The sequence below is a fragment of the Bos javanicus genome, chromosome 9, assembly GCF_032452875.1.
Source record: "Bos javanicus breed banteng chromosome 9, ARS-OSU_banteng_1.0, whole genome shotgun sequence".
In the NCBI taxonomy this organism is placed as follows: domain Eukaryota; kingdom Metazoa; phylum Chordata; class Mammalia; order Artiodactyla; family Bovidae; genus Bos; species Bos javanicus.
Genome location: NC_083876.1, coordinates 67,459,854 through 67,482,243, shown reverse-complemented (window position 1 = coordinate 67,482,243; position 22,390 = coordinate 67,459,854). Strand labels below are relative to the sequence as shown.

At 37.4% G+C, this 22,390-nt stretch overlaps 1 protein-coding gene across 1 annotated transcript in view; it reads right to left on the bottom strand.

Moving 5' to 3' along the window:
- Positions 1 to 22,390, bottom strand: part of LAMA2 (laminin subunit alpha 2) — a 706,382-nt gene that overhangs the window by 236,101 nt on the left and 447,891 nt on the right. Inside the window, exons 19-22 of the mRNA XM_061427935.1 lie at positions 20,688 to 20,899; positions 15,319 to 15,425; positions 9,284 to 9,464; positions 3,418 to 3,554 (exon numbers count right to left, since the gene is read on the bottom strand). Of these exons, the coding sequence (XP_061283919.1) occupies positions 3,418 to 3,554; positions 9,284 to 9,464; positions 15,319 to 15,425; positions 20,688 to 20,899 (637 nt within the window). The remainder of the gene's footprint in view (positions 1 to 3,417; positions 3,555 to 9,283; positions 9,465 to 15,318; positions 15,426 to 20,687; positions 20,900 to 22,390) is intronic.

The window sequence follows — 22,390 nt, the reverse complement described above, 5'->3', positions numbered from 1 at the left end:
TCCACCCTCTTACCCTTGGGGCTTCCCTGATAGCTCAGGTAAACAACCTGCTTGCAGTGCAGGAGACTCGGGTTTGATCCTCAGGTCAGGAAGATTCCCCTGAAGGGACTGGCTACTCACTCCAGTATTCTTGCCTGGAGAATCCCAGGGACAGAGGATCCTGGCGGGTCCAAGGGGTCACAAAGGGTAGGATACAACTGAGTGCCTAACACTTTCATTTTCCCCTCAGCCTGGAAGTAGTAGCTACTCTTTTGGATCTTCCACTGAAGTAGCTTCAGTAGATCTTCCTGAAGTAGCTACCACTTCAGGATCTTTCATATACATTTTTTATCCTTTTTGTAACTAACTTTTATCAGTTAACAATTCTTTATATTCTACTTTCCCTGTTTATTCCCTGGTGGTTCAGATGGTAAAGCGTCTGCCTGCAATGCAGGAGACCTGGGTTCGATCCCTGGGTTGGGAAGATCCCCTGGAGAAGGAAATGGCAACCCACTCCAGTACTCTTGCCTGGAAAATCCCATGGACAGAGGAGCCTGGTAAGCTACGGTCCATGGGGTCGCAAAGAGTCGGACACAACTGGACGACTTCACTTTCTTTCTTTATTTCCCTGTTTAAGTTTCCCTGGTGTGGTTTCTGTCTCCCTAGAGGGTATCGCCTCTCTGTGTGTCTGAGTTTACCACCATCAGGGTTTGTACTTAGTCTATGACCTGACTCTTTTCGGTGCTTTCCTATTAATCTTCCTCCTCAGAACTACAGCTCTATGGAAGACTCATACACATAGTGACTTGCCAGATTTCCAGATCCAAGTCTGGCTGGATCTCACTTGGCATTTCTCACACTTTCATTGCTCAGCTCAATTCTTACATTCACCACTACTAAAGCAATTCCTGCTTCTGCTCCTGCCAAGAACTGAGTTATGGGACACCTCTTTCCAGGTTGTGATGTACAATCACCAGAGTCCCATCTATTATCTCTTTCCTGTCCAAATGTTTGGTAAAATATCTTCTCAGATTCTGATGTTAAAATATCACCTGGCCTTATTTTTGGTATCTTTATGATTCAGTATTTTTCTGTCTTCACTGTTCTCCAGTAAAAAGGCCTGCAGTATGGGATGCTGCTAAAAGTTATGTTAAACTCAAAGGACTAAAAGTGATTATTTATTACACTACAAACATTGCCATAGTTTCAAAAGCATAGAACAAAGCACTTCATCACGCCAAGTAACTTGTTCTTATAGAACATCAGATGTAGAATGAGAATTCAAAATAAGGATGACTGACTTATCCACTTAAGTAATTTTTCCTTACTTATTTAAACAAAATTGGCCATAATCAGAAATATAAATCTATGGTATGTTATGGAAACTATAATCACGTAATAAATTTTAAAATTGTCTTATGATATATTTAACTAAAATAAATGTATTAGATTTTATTAACTAAAATAACTTTCTTGAGACTTAAAAAAATTATGAAATGTCTATTTCTCAATTTATTACATAAAATGAAAGCATTAATTCTTAAAAACCAGTCAAAAAATTGGGACATTTTCAAATTGGGAAGTTTATTCAGGAAGTTATAGTAGAGAATAAATGAGACTATTAACCATATGTTTAGATGACACTGCAGCCAACATGAAACTTAAATCATAATTAGCTGTAATGTTTGTTTAGCAATAGAGGATTTATGCACTGTTCCCCTGCTAGTGAAAGATGGCAGGCTTTATATTCTACTTCAATAAAGGCTCAAATGATGTGTGTGCTCACACCTCAGCACAGAGAAATTATCCATGACACAAGGAAAGCTATAAATCTCAAAAATCACTGTTCATTTAGATTATAGTCAAAAAAGATTTTAAATAGTAGAATACATCCTCATAAATAATTGTGAGGGCTCTATAAATTGTTTATAATTGTTCATAATGATGAAGTGTCTAGCTATTCAGAAATTTAGATTTGTAACAGTGGTTCAAAGTAATTAAAAAATTTCAATCAACTTCAGTCAACATAGTATTTACTCAATGATCAGTAAATGTAATGATAGAAAACATATAAATATTTAAAAAAAAACTTGGCCTAGGGTTTTCCCTGGTAGTCCAGTGGTTAAGAGTCCGCTTTGCAATGCATGGGGCACAGGTTAGATTCCCTGGTCCAGAAGATCCCGACATGCCATGGAGTGACTAAGCCTATGCACCAAAACTACTGAGCCTGCATTCTACAGCCCTTGAGTGGCAACTACTGAGCTCAGGTACAGCAACTGCTGAAGCCTGTGCACCTTAGAGCCCATGTTCCACAAGAGAAGCCACTGCAATGAGAAATCTGCATTCCGCAATGAGTGAGCAGCCCTCCCTTGCTGCAACTGGAGAAAGCCCGCCCACAGCAGTGAAGACCCAGCACAGCCGAAAATAGCTAAAATAACGTAAATAAATAAAATTATTGAAAAAACCTTACTTGGTCTGCATTCATCCATCATCTGTTGCAAAGCAAAACCTGGCAGTCATCCCTTAGCCTTCGCTTTCTTATTCCTTAAATAAATGAATTCAGCCATATCTTATTCAGTCATAAGAGTTGTAACTTAACCTTCCTTCTAAACACTAGTGGATAATTGAGGCCAAGCTGCTATGGGGCTTCCCTGGTAGCTCAGTGGTAAAGTATCTGCCTGCAGTGCAGGAGCCACAGGATACACAGGTTTGATCTCTGGGTTGGGAAGATCTCCTGAAGGAGGGCATGGCAACCCACTCTAATGTTCTTGCCTGGAGAATCCCATGGACAGAGAGGCCTCGCAGGCTACAGTTTATGGGGTCCCAAAAAGTGGGACATGAATGACTTAGCACACACATACCAGCTTCTATCAACTCTCACCAACATTTTTGCAACAGCCTTATAAGCAACCTTCTGCCCTGAAGCTGTATAAATTTCTCTAAATGTGAGTCTGGCCATATCACTTACTATGGTTCACTCATGGAAAAAATGGGGAATTTTGTAAGCTAAAGGTTGTTTAAATGACTTCAGAATCCTCTCAACTAGCTCCCCAAAACTAATATCTAGGTAAAATTTTGGGGGAATTCTTGTGGATTTTTAAAAAATTCATTCTTAATTTCCTTGTACTTTGGAGATATATTAACATTTCATTGTGTGTAGGTATGAAGTTAGAGATGTTTCTAGTTTTATTTTATAATTTTTGGTTCTTTGTCTTCCTTTTTTGAAAGTATCATGGATTAAGCTATATAAATGTGTACTTGCTTTACTCATCTTTCCTATAAGTAAAATGTAAGATAATGATCGATTCTGCAATCATGCTATAGCAATAGATCTGTATCGTTTTGTAATACTGACTCTTGAAATGCCCAACTACAGAGTTCTACCAAAATAGAAATCCTTAAATGACATTATGAAATGAAATAAAGCAATTCACTCACCTTACAACCAGTGGTGATGCTGTGGCCCCAGCTACGAGGTGCACATTTAGAACATTTCTCTCCAATGGTATTGGGTGGGCAAATGCATCGGCCAGTCTTTGGGTCACAGTTATTACCCAGATGGGAACAGTCACAAGCTTTACAGGTGAAAGGATTAAAAAAGAAAAAAAAAATGATATAAAGTGTTGAGTTTTTTGTTTGTGGGTTTCTCTGTGATTTATGCTGTTTTATTTTCCATACTATAGTTAAAGATCCTTGAAAATGACAACTCACTTCATTCATTTTTCATATCATAGTACCGTATAATTCCCCAGGAGGAGGGCATGGCAACCCACTCCAGTATTTTGGCCTGGAGAATCCCATGGACAGAAGAGCCTGGGCTATGGTCTACAGGGTTGCAAGGAGTCAGACACGACTGAAGCGACTGAGCACACATGCACACAAGCATAGTATACACCAGAGTGGTTGTTCAGTAAATATATACTGAGTTTCACTAATAGCTTAAAAATGTCAAACATTTTTAGCTTTTTGATTAAGGATAAAAGGAACTGATGTATCAGATTTCCTGTTAACTGTATTCCCTTATATCTAAATACTATAAGGTTAATTGTTTTTAGATTTAAGTTCATAACTAAACATAACTATGGGCTTCCCTCATAGCTCAGTTGGTAAAGAATCTGCCTGCAGGAGATCAGGGTTCAATCTCTGTGTCAGGAAGATCCCCTGGAGAAGGAAGTGGCAACACACTCCAGCATTTTGGCCTGGAGAATTCCATGGACAGAGGAGTCCATGGAGTCGCAAGAGTCAGATACAACTTAGTGACTAAACCACCACCAAGTTCATAACTAATTTTCATGATCTATAGATTAATATTTCCTTCCTGTGAAGAGTAAAAACATCCGTGTCCATTACACATTCTCAAAGAATGCAAACATAAGATCTGAAGAAAAACAAAAAGATTTGACAGATCTTCAAAGCCATCCAAGACAAGGAAGGCATCCAAGGCCACTTTTAGCTACAGTTGACTCAGTTGCTGAGTACTTTTTACTGCACCATTTCAAATCAAAGAAGTGAAAGAAAGAAAAATGCCATCAAATACTCAGATTCAAATAGAAGACTAATGTTATAAGAAATCTTTTAGTTAGTTACATGATGATTAAATCCTTTAAAAATACATTTAGGATATTTAAGTTCATTTTTCAAGGGGTCACACTTATCATTGCTCACAGGATCCTACCCCAGCTGTGGAAAATGTTTAGCACAACACTTGACATAAATGTTAGCCATTGTTTATTATTATTATTATTATTGTTGTGCTGATTTTAAGCCAAAGGACTTACTTTATGTGTACCACTTACTAAGAAAAAAATGCTTCACAATATGCTTAAATTTATGGGCTAAACAATGTCTTGGGACAGTTTGAATCATTACTTGCAAATAGAAATTAACCATTCAGTTAGGGAGTTTGAGATGGACATGTATACACCTCTATATTTAAAATGATACTTTATGGCCATTCAGTTCAGTTTCTCAGTCACGTCTGACTCTGTGACCCCATAGACTGCAGCACGCCAAGCTTTTTTGTCCATCACCAACTCGCAGAGCTTACTCAGACTCATGTCCATTGAGTGGGTGATGCCATGCAACCATCTCATCCTCTGTCGTCCCCTTCTCCTCCCGCCTTTAATCTTCCCCAGCATCAGGGTCTTTTCAAATGAGTAAGTTCTTCCCATCAGGTGGCAAAAGTATTGGAGTTTCAGCTTCAGCATCAGTCCTTCAATGAATACTCAGGACTGATTTCCTTTAGGATGGACTGGTTGGGTCTCCGTACAGTCCAAGAGACTCTCAAGAGTTTCCTCCAACACCACAGTTCAAAAGCATCAATTCTTGGTGCTCAGCTTTCTTTATAGTCCAACTCGCATATCCATACGTGACTACTGAAAAATTCATAGCTTTGACTAGACAGACCTTTTTGGCAATGTAATGTCTCTGATTTTTAATATGCTTTCTAGGTTGGACACAGCTTTTCTTCCAAAGAACAAGCGTCTTAAAATTCATGGCTGCAGTCACCATCTGCCATGATTTTGGAACCCAAAATTTAAGTCTGTCTGTTTCCATTCTCTCCCCATCTATTTGCCATGAAGTGATGGGACCAGATGCTATGATCTTAGTTTTCTAAATGCTGAGTTTTCAGCCAACTTTTTCACTCTCATCTTTCACTTTCATCAAGAGGCTTTTTAGTTCTTCTTCGCTTTCTGCCATAGGGTGGTGTCATCTGCCTATCTGAGGTTATTGATATTTCTCCTGGCAAGCTTGATTCCAGCTTGTACTTCATCCAGCCCAGCATTTCACATGATGTACAAAAGTATAAAAGTTATACTGTGTAAAAGTTAAATAAGCAGGGTGACAATATACAGCCTTGACATACTCCTTGCCCAATTTGGAATCAGTCTGTTGTTCCATGTCCAGTTCTAACTGTTGCTTCCTGACCTGCATATAGATTTCTTAGGAAGCAGGTCAGGTGGTCTGGCATTCCCATCTCTTTAAGAATTTTCCATAGTTTGTTGTGATCCACACAGTCAAAGGCTTTGACGTAGTCATAAAGCAGAGGTAGATGCTTTCCTGGAACTCTCTTGCTTTTTCGATGACCCAGAGGATGTTGGCAGTTTGATCTCTGGTTCCTCTGCCTTTTCTAAATCCAGTTTGAACATCTGGATGTTTATGGTTCAAGCACTGTTGAAGACTGACTTGGATAATTTTAGGCATTACTTTGCTAGTGTGTGAGATGAGTCCAGTTGTGGAGTAGTTTGAGCATTCCTTGGTATTGCCTTTCTTTGAAGTTGGAATGAAAACTGACCTTTTCCAGTCCTGTGGCCACTGCTGAGTTTTCCAAATTTGCTGACATATTGAGTGCAGCACTTTCATAGGATCATCTTTTAGGATTTAAAATAGCTCAACTGGAATTCCATCACCTCCACTAGCTTTGTTCATAGTGATGCTTCCTAAGGCCCACTTGACTTCACATTCCAGGATGTCTGGCTCTAGGTGAGTGATCACATCATCGTGGTTATCTCGGTCATGAAGATCTTTTTTGTATTGTTTTTTGAATACTCTTGCCACCTCTTCTTAATATCTTCTGTTTCTGTTAGGTCCATACCATTTCTGTCCTTTATTGTGCCCATCTTTGCATGAAATATTCCCTTGGTATCTCTAATTTTCTTGAAGAGATCTCTAGTCTTTCCCATTCTATTGTTTTCCTCTATTTCTTTGCATTGATCTCTGAGGAAGGCTTTCTTATCTCTCCTTGCTATTGTTTGGAACCCTGCATTCAAATGGGTATATCTTTCTTTTCTCCTTTGCCTTTAGCTTCTCTTCTTTTCTCAGCTATTTGTAAGGCATCCTCAGACAACCATTTTACCTTTTTTCATTTCTTTTTCTTGGAGATGGTCTTGATCCCTGCCTCATGTACAATGTCATGAACCTCAATCCATAGTTCTTCAGCCACTCTCACATCTAATGCCTTGAATCTATTTCTCACTTCCACTGTATAATTGTAAGGGATTTGATTTTAGTCATACATGAATGGTCTAGTGGTTTTTCCCTACTTTCTTCAATTTAAGTCTGAATTTGGCAATAAGGAGTTCATGATCTGAGCCACAGTCAGTTCTCAGTCTTGTTTTTGCTGACTGTATAGAGCTTCTCCATCTTAGGCTGCAAAGTATATAATCTATCCGATTTCAGTATTGACCATCAAGTGACGTCCATGTGTAGAGTCTTCTCTTGTGTTGTTGGAAGAGGGTGTTTGTTATGAGCAATGAGTTCTCTTGGCAAAACTCCGTTAGCCTTTGCCTGCTTCATTTTGTATTCCAAGGACAAATTTGCCTGTTACTCCAGGTATCTCTTGACTTCATACTTTTTCATTCCACTCCCCTATAATGAAAAGGACATCTTTTTTGGGTGTTAGTGGTAGAAGGTCTTGCAGGTATTCATAGAACTGTTCAGCTTCAGCTTCTTCAACACTACTGGTTGGGGCATAGACTTGGATTACTGTGATACTGAATGGTTTGCCTTGGAAATGAACAGAGATTATTTTGTCTTTTTTGAGATTGCATCCAAGTACTGCATTTCAAACTCTTTTGTTGACTATGAGGGCTACTCCACTTCTTCTAAAGGACTCTTGCCCACAGTAGTAGACGGCCATTAAGTCACCTAATTCTTACAAAACCCAAGTGAGGCAGATACTATTATTTCCCTAATTTAATAGATGAAATTTGCAGGGTACAGTGAGGTGAGGTCACTCAGTCAAGGTCATATAATAATTGTTGGTGGTGTGCAGTGATAAGTTGCTTCAGTCATGTCTGACTCTTTGAGACGCTATGGACCGACCATAGCCCACCAGACTCTTCTGTCCATGGGATTCTCCTGGCAAGAATACTCAAGTGGGTTGCCACGCCCTCCTCCAGGGGATCTTCCTGACCCAGCGATTGAACCCACATCTCTAAAGTGGGAGAGCCACTAAACAAATCCAGGCTCTTTGGTGAGAGTCATGTTTTCAACCATAATGCTACCCTGCTGTTTTATGCTTAAAAAAATTTTTTTTCTGTTCTGCTTCTTTGGCTTAGAATGCTACTAAGTTTGCATTTCTAAAATGTTATCATCATTTCATCATTTTAAAATAATGTTTTTGATATTTATAATTTCTGGTAGTGGATATATTTGAATTTGTAGCACTTTTTCTTCAATTAATATTAAGTAAAAATGCTAGTGAGAGTTGTTTTTATAAAGAATAGAGTACATTTTAAAATGCAGCCTTATATACTTTTTAGTAACTACAGATATTGTCTTAGAGATTATACATAGATTCTTAGAAGATCTATAATAATAATATTCAGAATAATTTATAATGGCTTAATTTATGATAAAAACTGTTCATCAGAAGTAGTTGAGAATATCTTTAGGGTATTGGCTTTTAATATTATTCTTCCCACCCCTAACATAATTTTCTTTAGTAGTCAATAATCATGTCTTAAAATCTTGTCATGTATTTATCATGTTCTGAAAGCGTACGAGTATCATCAATGTTGTATTACTGAGTTTAGTAAATGAGAGTAATACTCTACCAAGTGATTATTGGAATAGAGGTCGATTCCAACTTAGTAGTATAAAATCAAGGCAAATGCTCAAACTTTACTTTCATCTGTACTGTTAATTCCTATTTTCTTAATTCAGGATCTGTAGGAAGGCTGTGGCTAGACACATGAGAACCCTGCTTGAGGGAGCCAGGGTTAGCAACCCCGGCTTACATTTTCTCTGGAACTAACAAACATCTACAGCCAATCTATTTTGCTCTCAGAACATCACAGTTTTCAAGGCACCTGAAAGTGGATGAAAACATTTTTTTTTTTTTTTACCATACCAGAAAAAGATATTAACTTCCCTGCTTGTTGTACCAATTTTGCAACAGGAAAAGGGAAAGTTGAACTATATTAGCTTGGGAGTAAAGTTTAAACCAAGGTAACATTGGCATCAGAAAAATTGAACATCTCTTTCAAGCTGCAGTACCCTTCGAGTGACTGGCTGGACAGAGGTCACAGACAGAGGGAGACAGCAGAACTGGGATCTGCTGATGGATTTTTATTGCAGGCACAGCTATTTACAGGGCAGTGTTTCAGATTACAATGTATTTCCTTTAACTTATTAAAAACATATGTCAAGCATTAGGTTAAGCATTCTTTTGTATTATATGTTTGCCTGTTGTCCTGGTGTATTTCATTTAATCTCTGGCAACCTTGTAGAACAAACTGCTATAGAAGCCTAAATACCAAACCAGGTAATAAATGCATTGAGCTTAGTCTCATTTACAGACCTGTGCATCCGCCTTCTTGGAAGTTGAAATAGCCGTGGGCACAGCGATCACATTTCTTTCCTGTTACTCCTGGCTGGCACCAACATTGACCACTCTCTTCACAGTCAAATGATTTGGACCCAAAGGAATTGCAGTTGCAGGGGATACACCCCCTTGCCGATTGGAGGCCAAAGGTTTCAGGCTGGCATAGAAGCAGAATGAGAAAAATTAGATTTAAATCAATTAATTCACAATGGCACTAGATGCACTGCAAGATCAGGTGGGAATAGAGGAGCCTGTGGGTTATAATGGTTCTTCAGTGATGTTATGACAATTGGACTGTCATTTAATCTAGTGGACTTTTTCTACAATGTCCAAGAGAAAACTGCAATTACTCTGAAATTTCATTGAGATTATTGGTGGAATTAGGGTGCTATAATTCAGTCTGTGATATTTTCACCAGCCTTTCCCTATATGTCTCAAGATTCTAATGGCAATGTGGAAATAAGTGAGGATGGCAATTCTATTTAAAGAAAATTTTGGTTTCATTTCTAATAATCAGAATTGATTATTTTCAGACATTTTAAAGTCCTTTTACTGGTAAAAATGCTTTCAATATTATTGGGCAGCAGCCTAAAGTTAAAATAAATCTTTTTTCTCTTATATTGGGTCTAATTTTTGTCATATATCCACGAATACTTCTAATCATCATTATGGGGCTCACATGATAAATGTAACTCTTTGGTTATGCCTATACTGACAAAATAATTGGTGTAACTAACATCTAGTTTCTTGGGTTTCATCCTAACAATCAAAGTTGATTTGTGAGAACACATATCAGAGCACCAAATTAGGTAGATGAAGGGAAACTTCCATCTCTGATGAGTTATTCATATGCATATCCCTTATCTATTTGTAACAAATGACCTTCCATGGCCCAGCATCACTAGCTTTGGCTGACTTTCTGGAAATGCGTGTTAACAGACCTAGAATGACTACATTAGAAAATGCTGATGGATTAAAAATCATTCCTAGCAGAAAAGTGAAAAGCACATATCCTACTTAAAGTATGTCAGGGCTGTCTTTCAAGCAGAAGTTTGTCACATTATTATGATATTTTAATCTGGAAAATTAGTCTCAGTAATTACTTCTTTGTTAAACTAATTCTTATTTTGGAAAATTAGACTTAATAATTACTTCTTGGTAAAAATAAATCTTGCTATTTAATGTGAGCCACCCAAAGAGTAATGATTAAGCCTCATTATGTATTTTTGTCATTATTGTTAACAATATTAAAAGTAAGTCCTATAAAACAAAATCATACTGAAAATTAGTCTCTTAAAATGATTGTTGCTAAGAATAGTTTTCTTTTTAAATCTAAAATGGGTTGATTATGGTTGATAATCATTTTAATCTTTACATTTGTTCTTCCTTTTGTTTTTAGTTCATTTGTTTTTATGAAATAAATAAAATAAATAGCTCTTTATTTTATTTTAGTTCTTGACATTATTTTTAGTTCTAATTCAGATTCACTGTATAATTAAAGAAATTGTGTGACACTTGTAACAAATGACCTTACTTGATTTTGAAATTAATTATAGGAAAAAAGAAAACATGTAATATTTTTATTCATAAAAAGCAATTCAGTGTACAATTCTAAATACCAGGCCTAGAGAAATCGTCAGAAATTGAGAAAATGCATGCATGCTTATTACAGTATTATTTATCATAATAATGAGCAACCATAGAGGTACTTAAATGTTCAATGTTAGAGAAAAAGCTGAATAAAGTAAATTATGAGGCATTCATGTTATAAAATATATAAAATCATTAAAATCCTGTTTTGAAGCAATTTTAATGATATGAATATGGGTAGAATATAGCATTAAGTAAAATTTCAAAAAGCAGAATACAAAATTACATACACATTATGATTCTAATTACATACCCACAAAGGCACACATACCACTCAGACACAAACAAATAGAAACTTATATACATAGAAAAAAAGACTAGAGCATTACATAGTAACACTTTTTTTAAAAAGTAATATTTTGCATTTGTTTTTATTTCCTAAATTTTCTTGACTTAGAATGTGCGTTGTAGGGATAGTACTTTATCTTTATCTTTACCTACTAAGTTTGCTTTACTTAGCATATCTATCTATACAAATATCCTTAATGGATAGACCAATAAAATAACTTTCAAATTACTACTTATTTTAAAAATTCCAAAGTTTATTATGTAAATAAATATATGAGAAGTAATGTCTCTATCATACTTTTCTAATATTTACCTAGTGTGGTTTTAAAACCTGAAAGTCAAAGTGGCTCAGTTGTGTCCGATTCTTTGTGACCCCATGGACTATACAGCCCATGGAATTCTCCAGGCCAGGATACTGGAGTGGGTAGCTGTTCCCTTCTCCAGGGGGTCTTCCCAACCCAGGGATTGAACCCAGGTCTCCTGCATTGCAGGTAGATTCTTTAACAGCTGAGCCACCAGGGAAGCCCAAGAATACTGGAGTGGGTGGCCTATCCCTTCTCCAGTGGATCTTCCCAACCCAGGAATTGAACCAGGTTCTCCTGCATTGCAGGCAGATTCTTTACCAACTGAGCTACAGTTATACCAAAACAAGTATCACCAAATTTCAGTAATAAAATTTTAATAAATTGTTCAAAAATTTATTTCACAGTCCAGGGAAAACGCTGCAGTAAACAAATTTTAAAGAACATTCTTAGTAATTGAGATTAATGAGGTAAAACATATAGAGAAGCAAGTGCCTGCCTAGTCTCAGTGGGAAGTTTGATGAGCTCATATAATTTATTTTCATTTGGGATAATAATAAAAACTAGCACTTACATATTATTCTTGCCAAGCAACATTTCTAAAGCCCTTTACAAATATGAACTCATTTAAATTCTTAAGACAATCCCGAAAGATAGTTATTATCATCAACTTTTTAGAGTGGTGAAACTGAGGCACAGAAGGGTCACATAATTTGTTCAGCAGCTAGCCAGTTGTGGAGTCAGGATTCCAAATCAGCCAGGCTGGCTTCAGAGTCTGTGCTCTTAGCTGTCACATATACTGTATCAGAGGAAAAGTGGTCTCAGAACAAAACACCACTCCATACATCAGGGCTGTAGGATATGTAGGAAGAGGGTGTGAATAAGGGTTAATAATTCTGCTGAATTTATGTTTTGGAGACATTTTTGCATGCTCATGCTCAGTCATATATGACTCTTTGCAACCCCATGGACTGCAGCCCACTAGGCTCCTCTGTCCATGGAACTTTTCAGGCAAGAATATTGGAGTCGATTGCGAGTTCCTCCACCAGGGAATCTTCCTGAACCAGGGATTGAAGCCACATCTCCTGAGTCTCCTGCATTGGCAGGAGGATTCTTTAACGCTTAAGCCACGTGGGAAAGCCCATTTTGGAGACATAGTGATCAGTTATGGTCCCTTTCTTTTACTCTAAATGTATGCATTTATTTCTGAAAAATATAATCTCTTTTAAAGATTTCTCCACTTAATAACAATAATAATAATAACACTAACACTACCTATCATTACTAAAAACTCTTCAGACGTGTGTTTTATACACTCCTCTCACGACAACCTGGAGACAGCCATAGCGGTGCCTGGGAAGACCTCCCTGCAAGTGGGAGTGTCACTAATTGACAAGCCCCAGCTTCCATTCTCTTGAATCTAGTGAATCATTCTAAGTCACACTTCTGCTAGTCAATTACTGGTACACTGAAGTACTCGAATCATCCTGCTCCATCCAAGACTCCTCCAATGGGTAAGTTTTGCTTGGGCACTCCCAACTGGCCTGGCCAAGAATTTGAGATTTGGGCAGAATTCATTCAGTGAGTCTTTTCTATCCATAGTTTTTTCCCTCTCTCCTCCCACAGGGACAGACCCAACATTTCAGCACAAGTCTCCCTGCACATGATGCTCCATCCCCATTCCCCTTCACTGGAGTCTCCTCCAGTAAATCTCTTGGCATTTGCTCCTTGGAGGATCTGAGCCAACACACAAACTCTATGATGTAGTTCCTACTATGGATGAAGAAGCTGAATTACAAAAAGATATAAGAAACAGTTTTACGGTGGACCAGAAGTGTTGCAGCTGGGATTTGACCTCAGGCAGTCTGATATCAAAACCAGTTCTTTTCAAATGTCAATAAAGAGGCAAGAAATAAAACTATAAATTTGTTCTTCTGCCTTCCTCCCTCATCTTCCTCCCTTTCCCATCCCCCTTCCTCCTTCTTTTACCTCTTCCTTTCCTACTCCTTCTCCATCTCCTTCTTCTATTCCCTACCCTTAGTTCTCACCTAAGCTCTGATTCTCCACTGACAAGTCCTGTGTCCTGGTACTCAGCATCTTGGCCTCAGTCCTATTCCTCTCTCCCTGATCCTCTCTTCCTCTCTCTCCCTTCCCAAATTCCTTCCTTCCACCATTTGCTTTGTCTTGCCCCGTGAGAAGGAGGATCAAACTTTTATAGTAGAAGACATGCTACCTTCTTTTGTGCATGTTGTAGATTTCCAGTGTGTGAAAATGTGTGTTTTGTGTTTGTTGTATACATGGACAAAATTATAATGTGGTAATGTAACAGTCACTAGCTATGATGAAAGGTCAGTCAAAGGTCAGATCAGTGGGCTGGATTTTCTTAGGCAAGTCACTTTCTTTGTCAGATTTCCCTTCATTCATTTGTTTGTTCCCTTCATTTGCTCTAAAATGATGCCTGGGGTTCTTTCCCCTTTTAAGATGTTAGTTTGCTACAGACACATTTTTCTTTGTTTTCTACATATCAATGATCACTTGAAACTTTTGTGACCCTATGAACTTGAACGAGCTTTAAATAAACGTTATCAGTAGCTATTTTTTAAAGGCAAGACTTCAATCAGGAATTGCCAAGTTTTCGCATTTGCAATTCACACACTTAGCAACCATTATGTAGTAAAATGGCACCAGGACAGGTCAGCAGCAGCACACGGAACACAGCATGCTGAGGCAAGAGCCATGCAGCACCTCTCGAATTACCGGAGCCGCAGGCCGATAGGCTCCCCGAGGGCATCCGCTGGAGCCGCTGGCGCCCCACCTCTGGGGAGACCCCAGCACCCACTGCGCTCTCTGTGGCTGTTCCTCCTGTCGGTGCACCTGCCTGCTGAGGTTGCATCGTTTCCCTACGAAGCCTGATTTACAGACACATCTTCCTGTAATATCACACCACGGTGTCACAGAGCCCATGGGACTGCATCCACAGGACACACAGATTCGCTTCTTTGGGTCCCACCACATAGTGGGCTTTAAAAGCCAATGGAAAAATAAAAACAAAAAAAGAGAGCATACATGTTATTCAAGCGATAGAGGCAAATAATATTTTTAAACCTCCTACAGAATGGCCAATTTGGCATCTGAGAAATGCTTGGTTCTGCTTAACAGTGTTTATCATGAGAAATTACCTATTTATGTGAAAGAAATAGTGCAAATCCATGTACTCTCATGGAGGAATCTCAAGGTGCTCGGCATACTGAAGGCAGGGTAACGTATCCAGGAAAAGAGAGCAAGGTATTTTGATTTTTGTTTCATTTTAGCAAAATGGTATCCAAGAAATCCTTTGATTTGCTTCTATACTGAAAAGTTTTGTTGAGCAGAATGCTCACTGGAACTTTAAATGATGGAACTAGAACAAAGTGCTTGATAAAAGCAAAGGGTATGACATTTTTTTCTCCTGCCAAAAACATAAAGGCAAAGGAAACAGTATGTGACTCACCATGACAGGGATTAAATTTGTATGTGGTTTAAGAAACACCTAAATTAAATACTACCTAAATTCACTACCAAGGAAATGTGTCAATAGGTTGAGGGTCAAATGCTAGTGTATGGCAAATGTTGTTCTATTTTCTTTTTAATTTCAATGATCACAGTAATTTTACATGTAGAATGAGATATTCTTGAACTTGTTTTTTAATATACTCGGGTATAGGTCATTTCTGAAAGCCAATGACAAGTTTGAAGGAAGAAGTAATTCACCGGTCAGCTCCAACTTCTTACCTTACACTCATCACACCGACGTCCCTGCACGTTAGGTTTGCATTCACACTGTCCCGTCTGAGCGTGGCAAACCTCAGAGAAGGAGCCGTTGGCATTACAGTGACAAGCTGCAAAGAGAGGAGAGATCTGTGGTTGGGAAATGTATTCTAATAGTCTTCAGAGGTTTATTAAATAATGGAACACTGGTCATAAAGTTTTAGAATAGAAAGCTTTCTGATTGCTAAGTGTTCTTGTTCTGTTAGGCATTATATCATCTGATCTTTACAACAACTCTGTAAGCTGTAGAGATGAATTATGAAAGCAAAAGCACAGTTCCTGGCACATCATATATTGTAAAAATATTATTGTCACCATTATTATTCCAGTTGTAAGAATGAAGACACTGAAATTCAAAGTCAGACAAGGCCACACGATTAGTAAGTGAATTAGCAGATTTCAGGTAAAATGTTCTTTCCATCACTCCTCCAGCTGTTTTGCCTCTTCACAGATGCATTTGGGGTAACACAGAAAATACTATAATCTCCATATAAGTAATACTGACTCTAGAGCATACTGACTCTAGAGCTGACATAATTTTGAGAAATTATCAAAATTAGTACCATCCATGGAATAATATTAATGCTACCATTAATGAAGCAACATTATCATTTCCAAATGATTATTTACTATATGCCAGTTTTTGTGTTAATTTCAAAATATGAGCTTAAGATGAAACATAAAATAAACATATAAATCTGAAAAATATTTAAGATTAGAAAAGTATATAAGTCATAAGAAATAAAGTAGACATGTTTCCAAAGAGGAGATCAAAGTGACAAACAGGCCGTGAAAAGATGTTCAACATCCTAGTCATTAGGGAATTGTAAGTCAAAACCACAATGAGCTACCTTACATCTGTTAAAATGGCTGCCATCAAGAAGACAAGAGACAGTAAGTGCTGGTGAGAATGTGGTGAAAAAGGGAGCCCTTATACATCACTGGTGGGAACGTAAATGGGTCCGACCACTATGGAAAAAAATACAGATGTTCCTCAAAAAACTAAAAGTAGAACTACTATACACATTCCAGTGATCTCATTTCAGGATGTATACATAAAGGAAATGTAAACAGTATTTTGAACGGACATATGCCCTTTCATGTTTATTGCAACATTATTCACAATAGCCAAGACATGGAAACAACCCAAATGCTCATCAATAGATAAGTGGATAAAAAGATGTGGTGTATACACAATGGAGGGGTTCCCAGGTGGCTCAGTGATAAAGAATGCACCAGTTAATTCAGGAGAGACAGGAGACATAGGTATAATCCCTAAGTCAGGAAGATCCCCTGGAGAAGGAAATGGCAATCCACTTTAGTAGTCTAGCCTAGAAAAAATCTCATGGACACAGGAACCTGGTGGGCTATAGTTAAAAAGAGTCATGTGTGCATGTACACACACACACACAGGAATATTTTTCAGCCATGAAAAAGGAGGCTATCCTGCTATTTGGATAAGCCTTGAGCATATTAGTCTAAGTAAGATAAATCAGAAAGAGAAAGGTAGGTATTACGTGATATCACTTATATATGGAATCTGAATAAGTCAAACTCATAAAAAACAGTGTGAAATGATGGTTACCATTGGATGGGGGGCTGGAGGAGTAACATTGATGTTAAGGGTACAAACTTGCAGCAAGTAGTAAATAAGAGATAGTGATCTAATGCACAGCTATAATGAACATAGACAAAAATATTGTACTATAATTATGTAACAGGGTAAATATTGCTACAATGGCAACCACATTACAATGTATAAATTTATCAAAAAGGTTGTACACCTTAAATTTACAAAAACATATTGAATAAAATGTATATAAGACAAAATTTTTTCAAAAGTGTTAGCAGTATAGCATTATAACTTTTAAAAAGCACATTTGTTTTACAACTTATATACTATCTCCAACAATAGAAAATGTATTTGATTTCAGTAATCTTTTATCATTTTCTGTTATGAAGCTGTCTGACATTATTCTGAAACATATAATAAATCAGTCTATAAATTAAGAGACTTTTTCACAAACAGAATGGCAATTAATGGTTCACTCTGTACTCTGCAAGTGTATTTTTAACAGTACATATAATTGCACTGATACCAGAATAAAAATGTGAGTGGGAGATGACACAGGCATATAGATTATTCATAGATAGTTTTGGTAAATTTTGTACAATATTTCTTATCTCTGAATACTTCAATTTGAGTACAACTTATAAATACATTATAAATAGCTACTCCATCAGCCTATGCTATTTTTCTATTCCTCTGACTGGAGGTGCTACTTAGTTTTACTGCTTTCTTAAAAATTGCTTGATTATTCTTCCAGTAGCTTGGCCTTCAGTGTCTGCTAACCTGATTCTAGTTGGGTGGTCATTAAAAAACTGTCCCCAGCCAGTTATCTTCCTCAGGTGGTAGCCTAAGGATAGTCTATGGCTTCCCTGGTGGTTCAGTTGGTACAGAATTGGCCTGAAATGCAGGAGACCTCGGTTCAATCACTGGGCTTGAAAGATCCTCTGGGGGAGGGCACGGCAACGCATTCCAGTATTCATGCCTGGAGAATCCCCATGGACAGAGGAGCCAGGTGGGCTACAGTCCATGGGGTCATAAAGAGTCGGACATGACTGGGTAACTAAGCACAGCATGGTGTATAGCTGGCATGTAAGAAGAGCCTGAAGGATATATTTTCTTTAAATATCCATTTAATTTGACTACTAGAATTATTACAGAAAGAAAGAAAAATGAAGTTGCTCAGTTGTGTTCAACTCTACGACTCCATGGACTGTAGTCCCCCAGGCTCCTCTGTCCATGGGGATTCTCTAGGCAAGAATACTGGAGTGGGTTGCCATAACCTCCTCCAGGGGATCTTCCTGACCCAAGGATCAAACTCAGGTCTCCTGAATTGCAGGCAGATTCTTTACTATCTGAGATACCAGAGTAATCCTGAGAATTATTATATATGCTTCTAATTTCTTTACATGTTTTATATATATATATATATCAATTTAAAAAATAAATATCATAATTTAAAAGTCACTTTTTTATTAGAGTGGGGAACACAATGATTAAATTTACTATAAAGTCATTTAAAAAATAAAGCAATAAAGCTGGTGCTCTGGGACAACCTAGAGGGATAGGGTGGGGAGGGGGTTTCAGGATGGGGGGGACACATGTATACCTATGGCCAATTCATGTTGATGAATAGCAAAAACCACCACATACTGTAAAGTAATTATCCTCCAATTAAAATACTTTAAAAAAATAAAGAAATGAAGAATTTTAGTGCAATTTTAAAATAAAATGTATGACACAAACAATATATGTAAATTTAAAGGGCAAATTGGAAGAGATGTACTTTTTATGAACAGATCCAGGGGCAACTAAAATAATAGTTTATTATGAATTTTATTTTTGTAAAGGTTTACTAATTATGCATAGAGGAGCTATTATTTCTATGAAACGTCATAAAATAGATAATAAATAAGTTTCTGATATTTTTATATGCCACTGCTGCTGGTAAATTGCTTCAGTCGTGTCCAACTCTGTGCGACCCATAGACAGCAGCCCACCAGGCTCCCCCGTTCCCAGGATTCTCCAGGCAAGAACACTGGAGTGGGTTGCCATTTCCTTCTCCAATGCATGAAAGTGAAAAGTGAAAGTGAAGTCGCTCAATCTAAAGAGCATTAAGAACATAATCATGTCTATACTTCATGGCAAGTGATAAAAAAATTGGTGACAATTCAAAAATGCTTTTATACTATATTCTTCTCTGTGTCCTTAAGACTTCATGCTGCAGATTCTGAATTCACCACAATAAAGAGTGGAACTGTCTCTTCTACTCTGTAGAAGAGGTTATTGGAAGATAGAAAATGAGGTCATTCAGTGAATAACACAGCTCTAGAATTGGTGAGCCATAAATATTCAAAATTACTGTCAGCATCTCTACAAAGGAGCCAACAGGTAAGAATACCCTAGGCAGCTCACTAGACAGTTTCATGTGTTAGATCCTTTAATTCCCATAGAAAATTAAAATGCTTTATGTAAATGAGGAAACTGAATCTCAGTGAGCTCAAATGTCTTGCCCAGAGTCACATTGGTAGAAAGTACAGATCCTAGATGATATGCTTGAACTGGAGAGTTTCTTGAGTGCCTAATGATTTTATACAGATGCCATAAACCCAGTGTTTAAAGGTGCTTCTGAGCCTGTTGGGAGTTTTGCTGAAAAAACTTGACAATTTACAGGTAATATTAATAGCTGTTGACTATTGCAGAGACTGGTTTGTTTTTGATTCAACAAATTGTCATGTTTAAATGACAAAACGTTGGCCCTCATCTTCCAAACCTGTGAGGAGAGAGACACATTTCTTCTTGAAGTGGGGGACTTAGCAGGTCATTGGTATTTATAGCAAAGATACTAACAGGCACAACATTGCCAGTGATTTCTGTAAAGTTACAGGTCCTGGGACCTAACTCAATGGCTAGAAGAATCCCTTCTTATATAATGAAGTCAGCAGAAGTGAATTGTTAAGCTGGTATCATAACCTGCTCTTCCTGAGGATTATCACAGTAGGTGAAGTCGATTATGGCAGTGTCCAGCTCTGAGCTGGTCTAACAGGGATGCTCCGTCTGTTTGACTCTCCACAATGAGATCTCTCTCGCATGTTACCACTAATATTCTATGCAATACCAAATAATATAGTTGAGAAATTCAAGACAAGGGTAGGAATGTACTGACTAATATGAATGAAGTCCTACAATAGCTATTCTGTGGAAGTAAAATACAGAAATGGCATTCTATGAGTAGTCTTAAGCTGATGGTTAATCATTCAACAATTACAAATGCTGGTGTGTAAGAACACTGGCAGTATATTTCACCTATTGTGAAACAGAAGAATGTAAAGTTTACATATGAAAGCATAACAGATTAAAACCTACTGACAGATACTAATGAAATAATATGGGCAGATCAATGTATTTCAAGAAAGTGATTAGAATTGAGATCAACAATAAGGATAAATAGGGCCTAATTTTCAAATTCTTCTTTCCTGTCATAGACAAAAATTTACTTAAAAGTCTTTATCCCATGTGTAAACAGAAATATGTGTATCATTTGAAAAACAATGATACTTCAATAATGCAGCAATTTTGAGAGGATTTAATCTATTAGTACAAAGGAAATGTATTAGAATATTCAGACTCTGTGTATAGGCTGGATATCTATCTTACATGTATTACAGGTAATTTCCTACTCTCCAATCCCCACTCAAGAACTCATCAGCTACTTTGAGGAGCAATGCATCAATTCTGTCAGGGGCATCAATAGTTCACGACTTACGCTGACAGTTCTTTGCATCAACCGCGTCTCCAAAATATCCATCAGCACAGAGCTCACAGTACCGGCCTGTTGTACCTGGCTTACATATCAGACAGGAGCCAGACAAGCTGTCACAGCTGCCAGGAATGGAGAAGTCAAGGTTGTCATTGCATTGGCATGGCTGACACGATCCTCCAGGTACAGAAGGTTGTCCAAAATAGCCTTCCGCACACCTAAGGTGAAAAATTTCATCAGTGAGTATTTGGGAGGAACCCATGAAACCCACTGGGGGCAATGTTTATGTATTTATTTTATTCTATTTCTCTCCCAGGATGTTTTCCCTTTAAGTGCTCCTTTTTTTCAAATGCAAGATGATTAAAAGAATGTTTTCTCTGTTACTGCAGTGTAGATACAAGATGAAATCCTGCCAGCTTCACTACTAATTAGATTTCAGCCAGAGGGGGAAAAAAAAACACCTTGTCACTGGAACTGAAGATGAGACCAAAGCATAATAAGAGATCTGCTGTTGGCACTCCGGAGGGATCCAGGTCCACGTTGGAAAGCCTTTGTAGTACAACACATCATATGTATCTACTCCAATTGGTTGTTTTCTGTACAAATATGTAAGGTTCACATTTTTTTTGTTGTTGTTGCAGCAAGAGCTTGTTATGAGGAAGTAGGCTCACAAGGAAGTACAGTAGTAAGAATTCAGAATGTATTAAGTAGAAAATCAAAAGAGCCTCATTATTTGTGTGGGGCTATATCTCTGCATAGGCTTTAATATATTTGCATATACATACAGAAACAGATTTCCATTGAAGAGTCTTTACCAAGGAGAAGCCTGCATATTACAGTAAAATGCCATAACGTGAGGCTTAATTGTCCCCAATCTCTCATTAGCAAACTCTAGTTCTTTTTTTTTTTTTAAGGACTAAATACTACTTTACATATTTACTGGAAAAATAAAAATTCATTTATTTAGGAGGCATGGGAGAGATTGTTTTAAATTTTGTGTCAGATTTCCCTTTAACCATGTGTTCTGTTTTAAAATGTTACTTAATGTTACAGATGCACAGATACACCTTTATAGGAAGCACTTATTTGTAATCTACTCTGTCTTCTCTTTCAGTTACATTTGCTCATGCTGCATATTAAGCTTTACTTGCCAAAGGAGACATGAAACAGTGCATCTGAGCTTTTATGGTCAAGCTACTAGCTCCGTTATCTGTGCCATCTTAGCAAAACAGAAAGTCCTTTACAGCAAGGGTCAGAATTGAAGGGGAATAAAAACAATGTGGGAGAATATATTTCAATAATACTGTTTCAATAATACTGTGTTTATGCTCACTTACAGATATAAAAGTCACTGTGTAGAGGAAAATCCTCTCTACTATAGAAACAGGAATGGTTTAAATCCAGTATATCATATAAGAACACTTTAATAATATGATTGTGGGAGAAAGTTATTAATTTTATAAGTAAGATACATTGATAATTCAAAGTGTTCTAGAAAATTTACAGGTGCCATAAGCCTGTAGAAGATTTATCATAATTTTAATAAGATTACTAGTTTTAACAAAACATTTTATGAATTGTGAAAGTCATGATACAAATATTGCTTGGAAGAATACTGCCACCTCCAAATACAATTGCTTATTAATTCTCTATTGTAAAATATGAACTAATATTTCAGTGCATAAAATCCACCCCCCCCAATCCCTTAA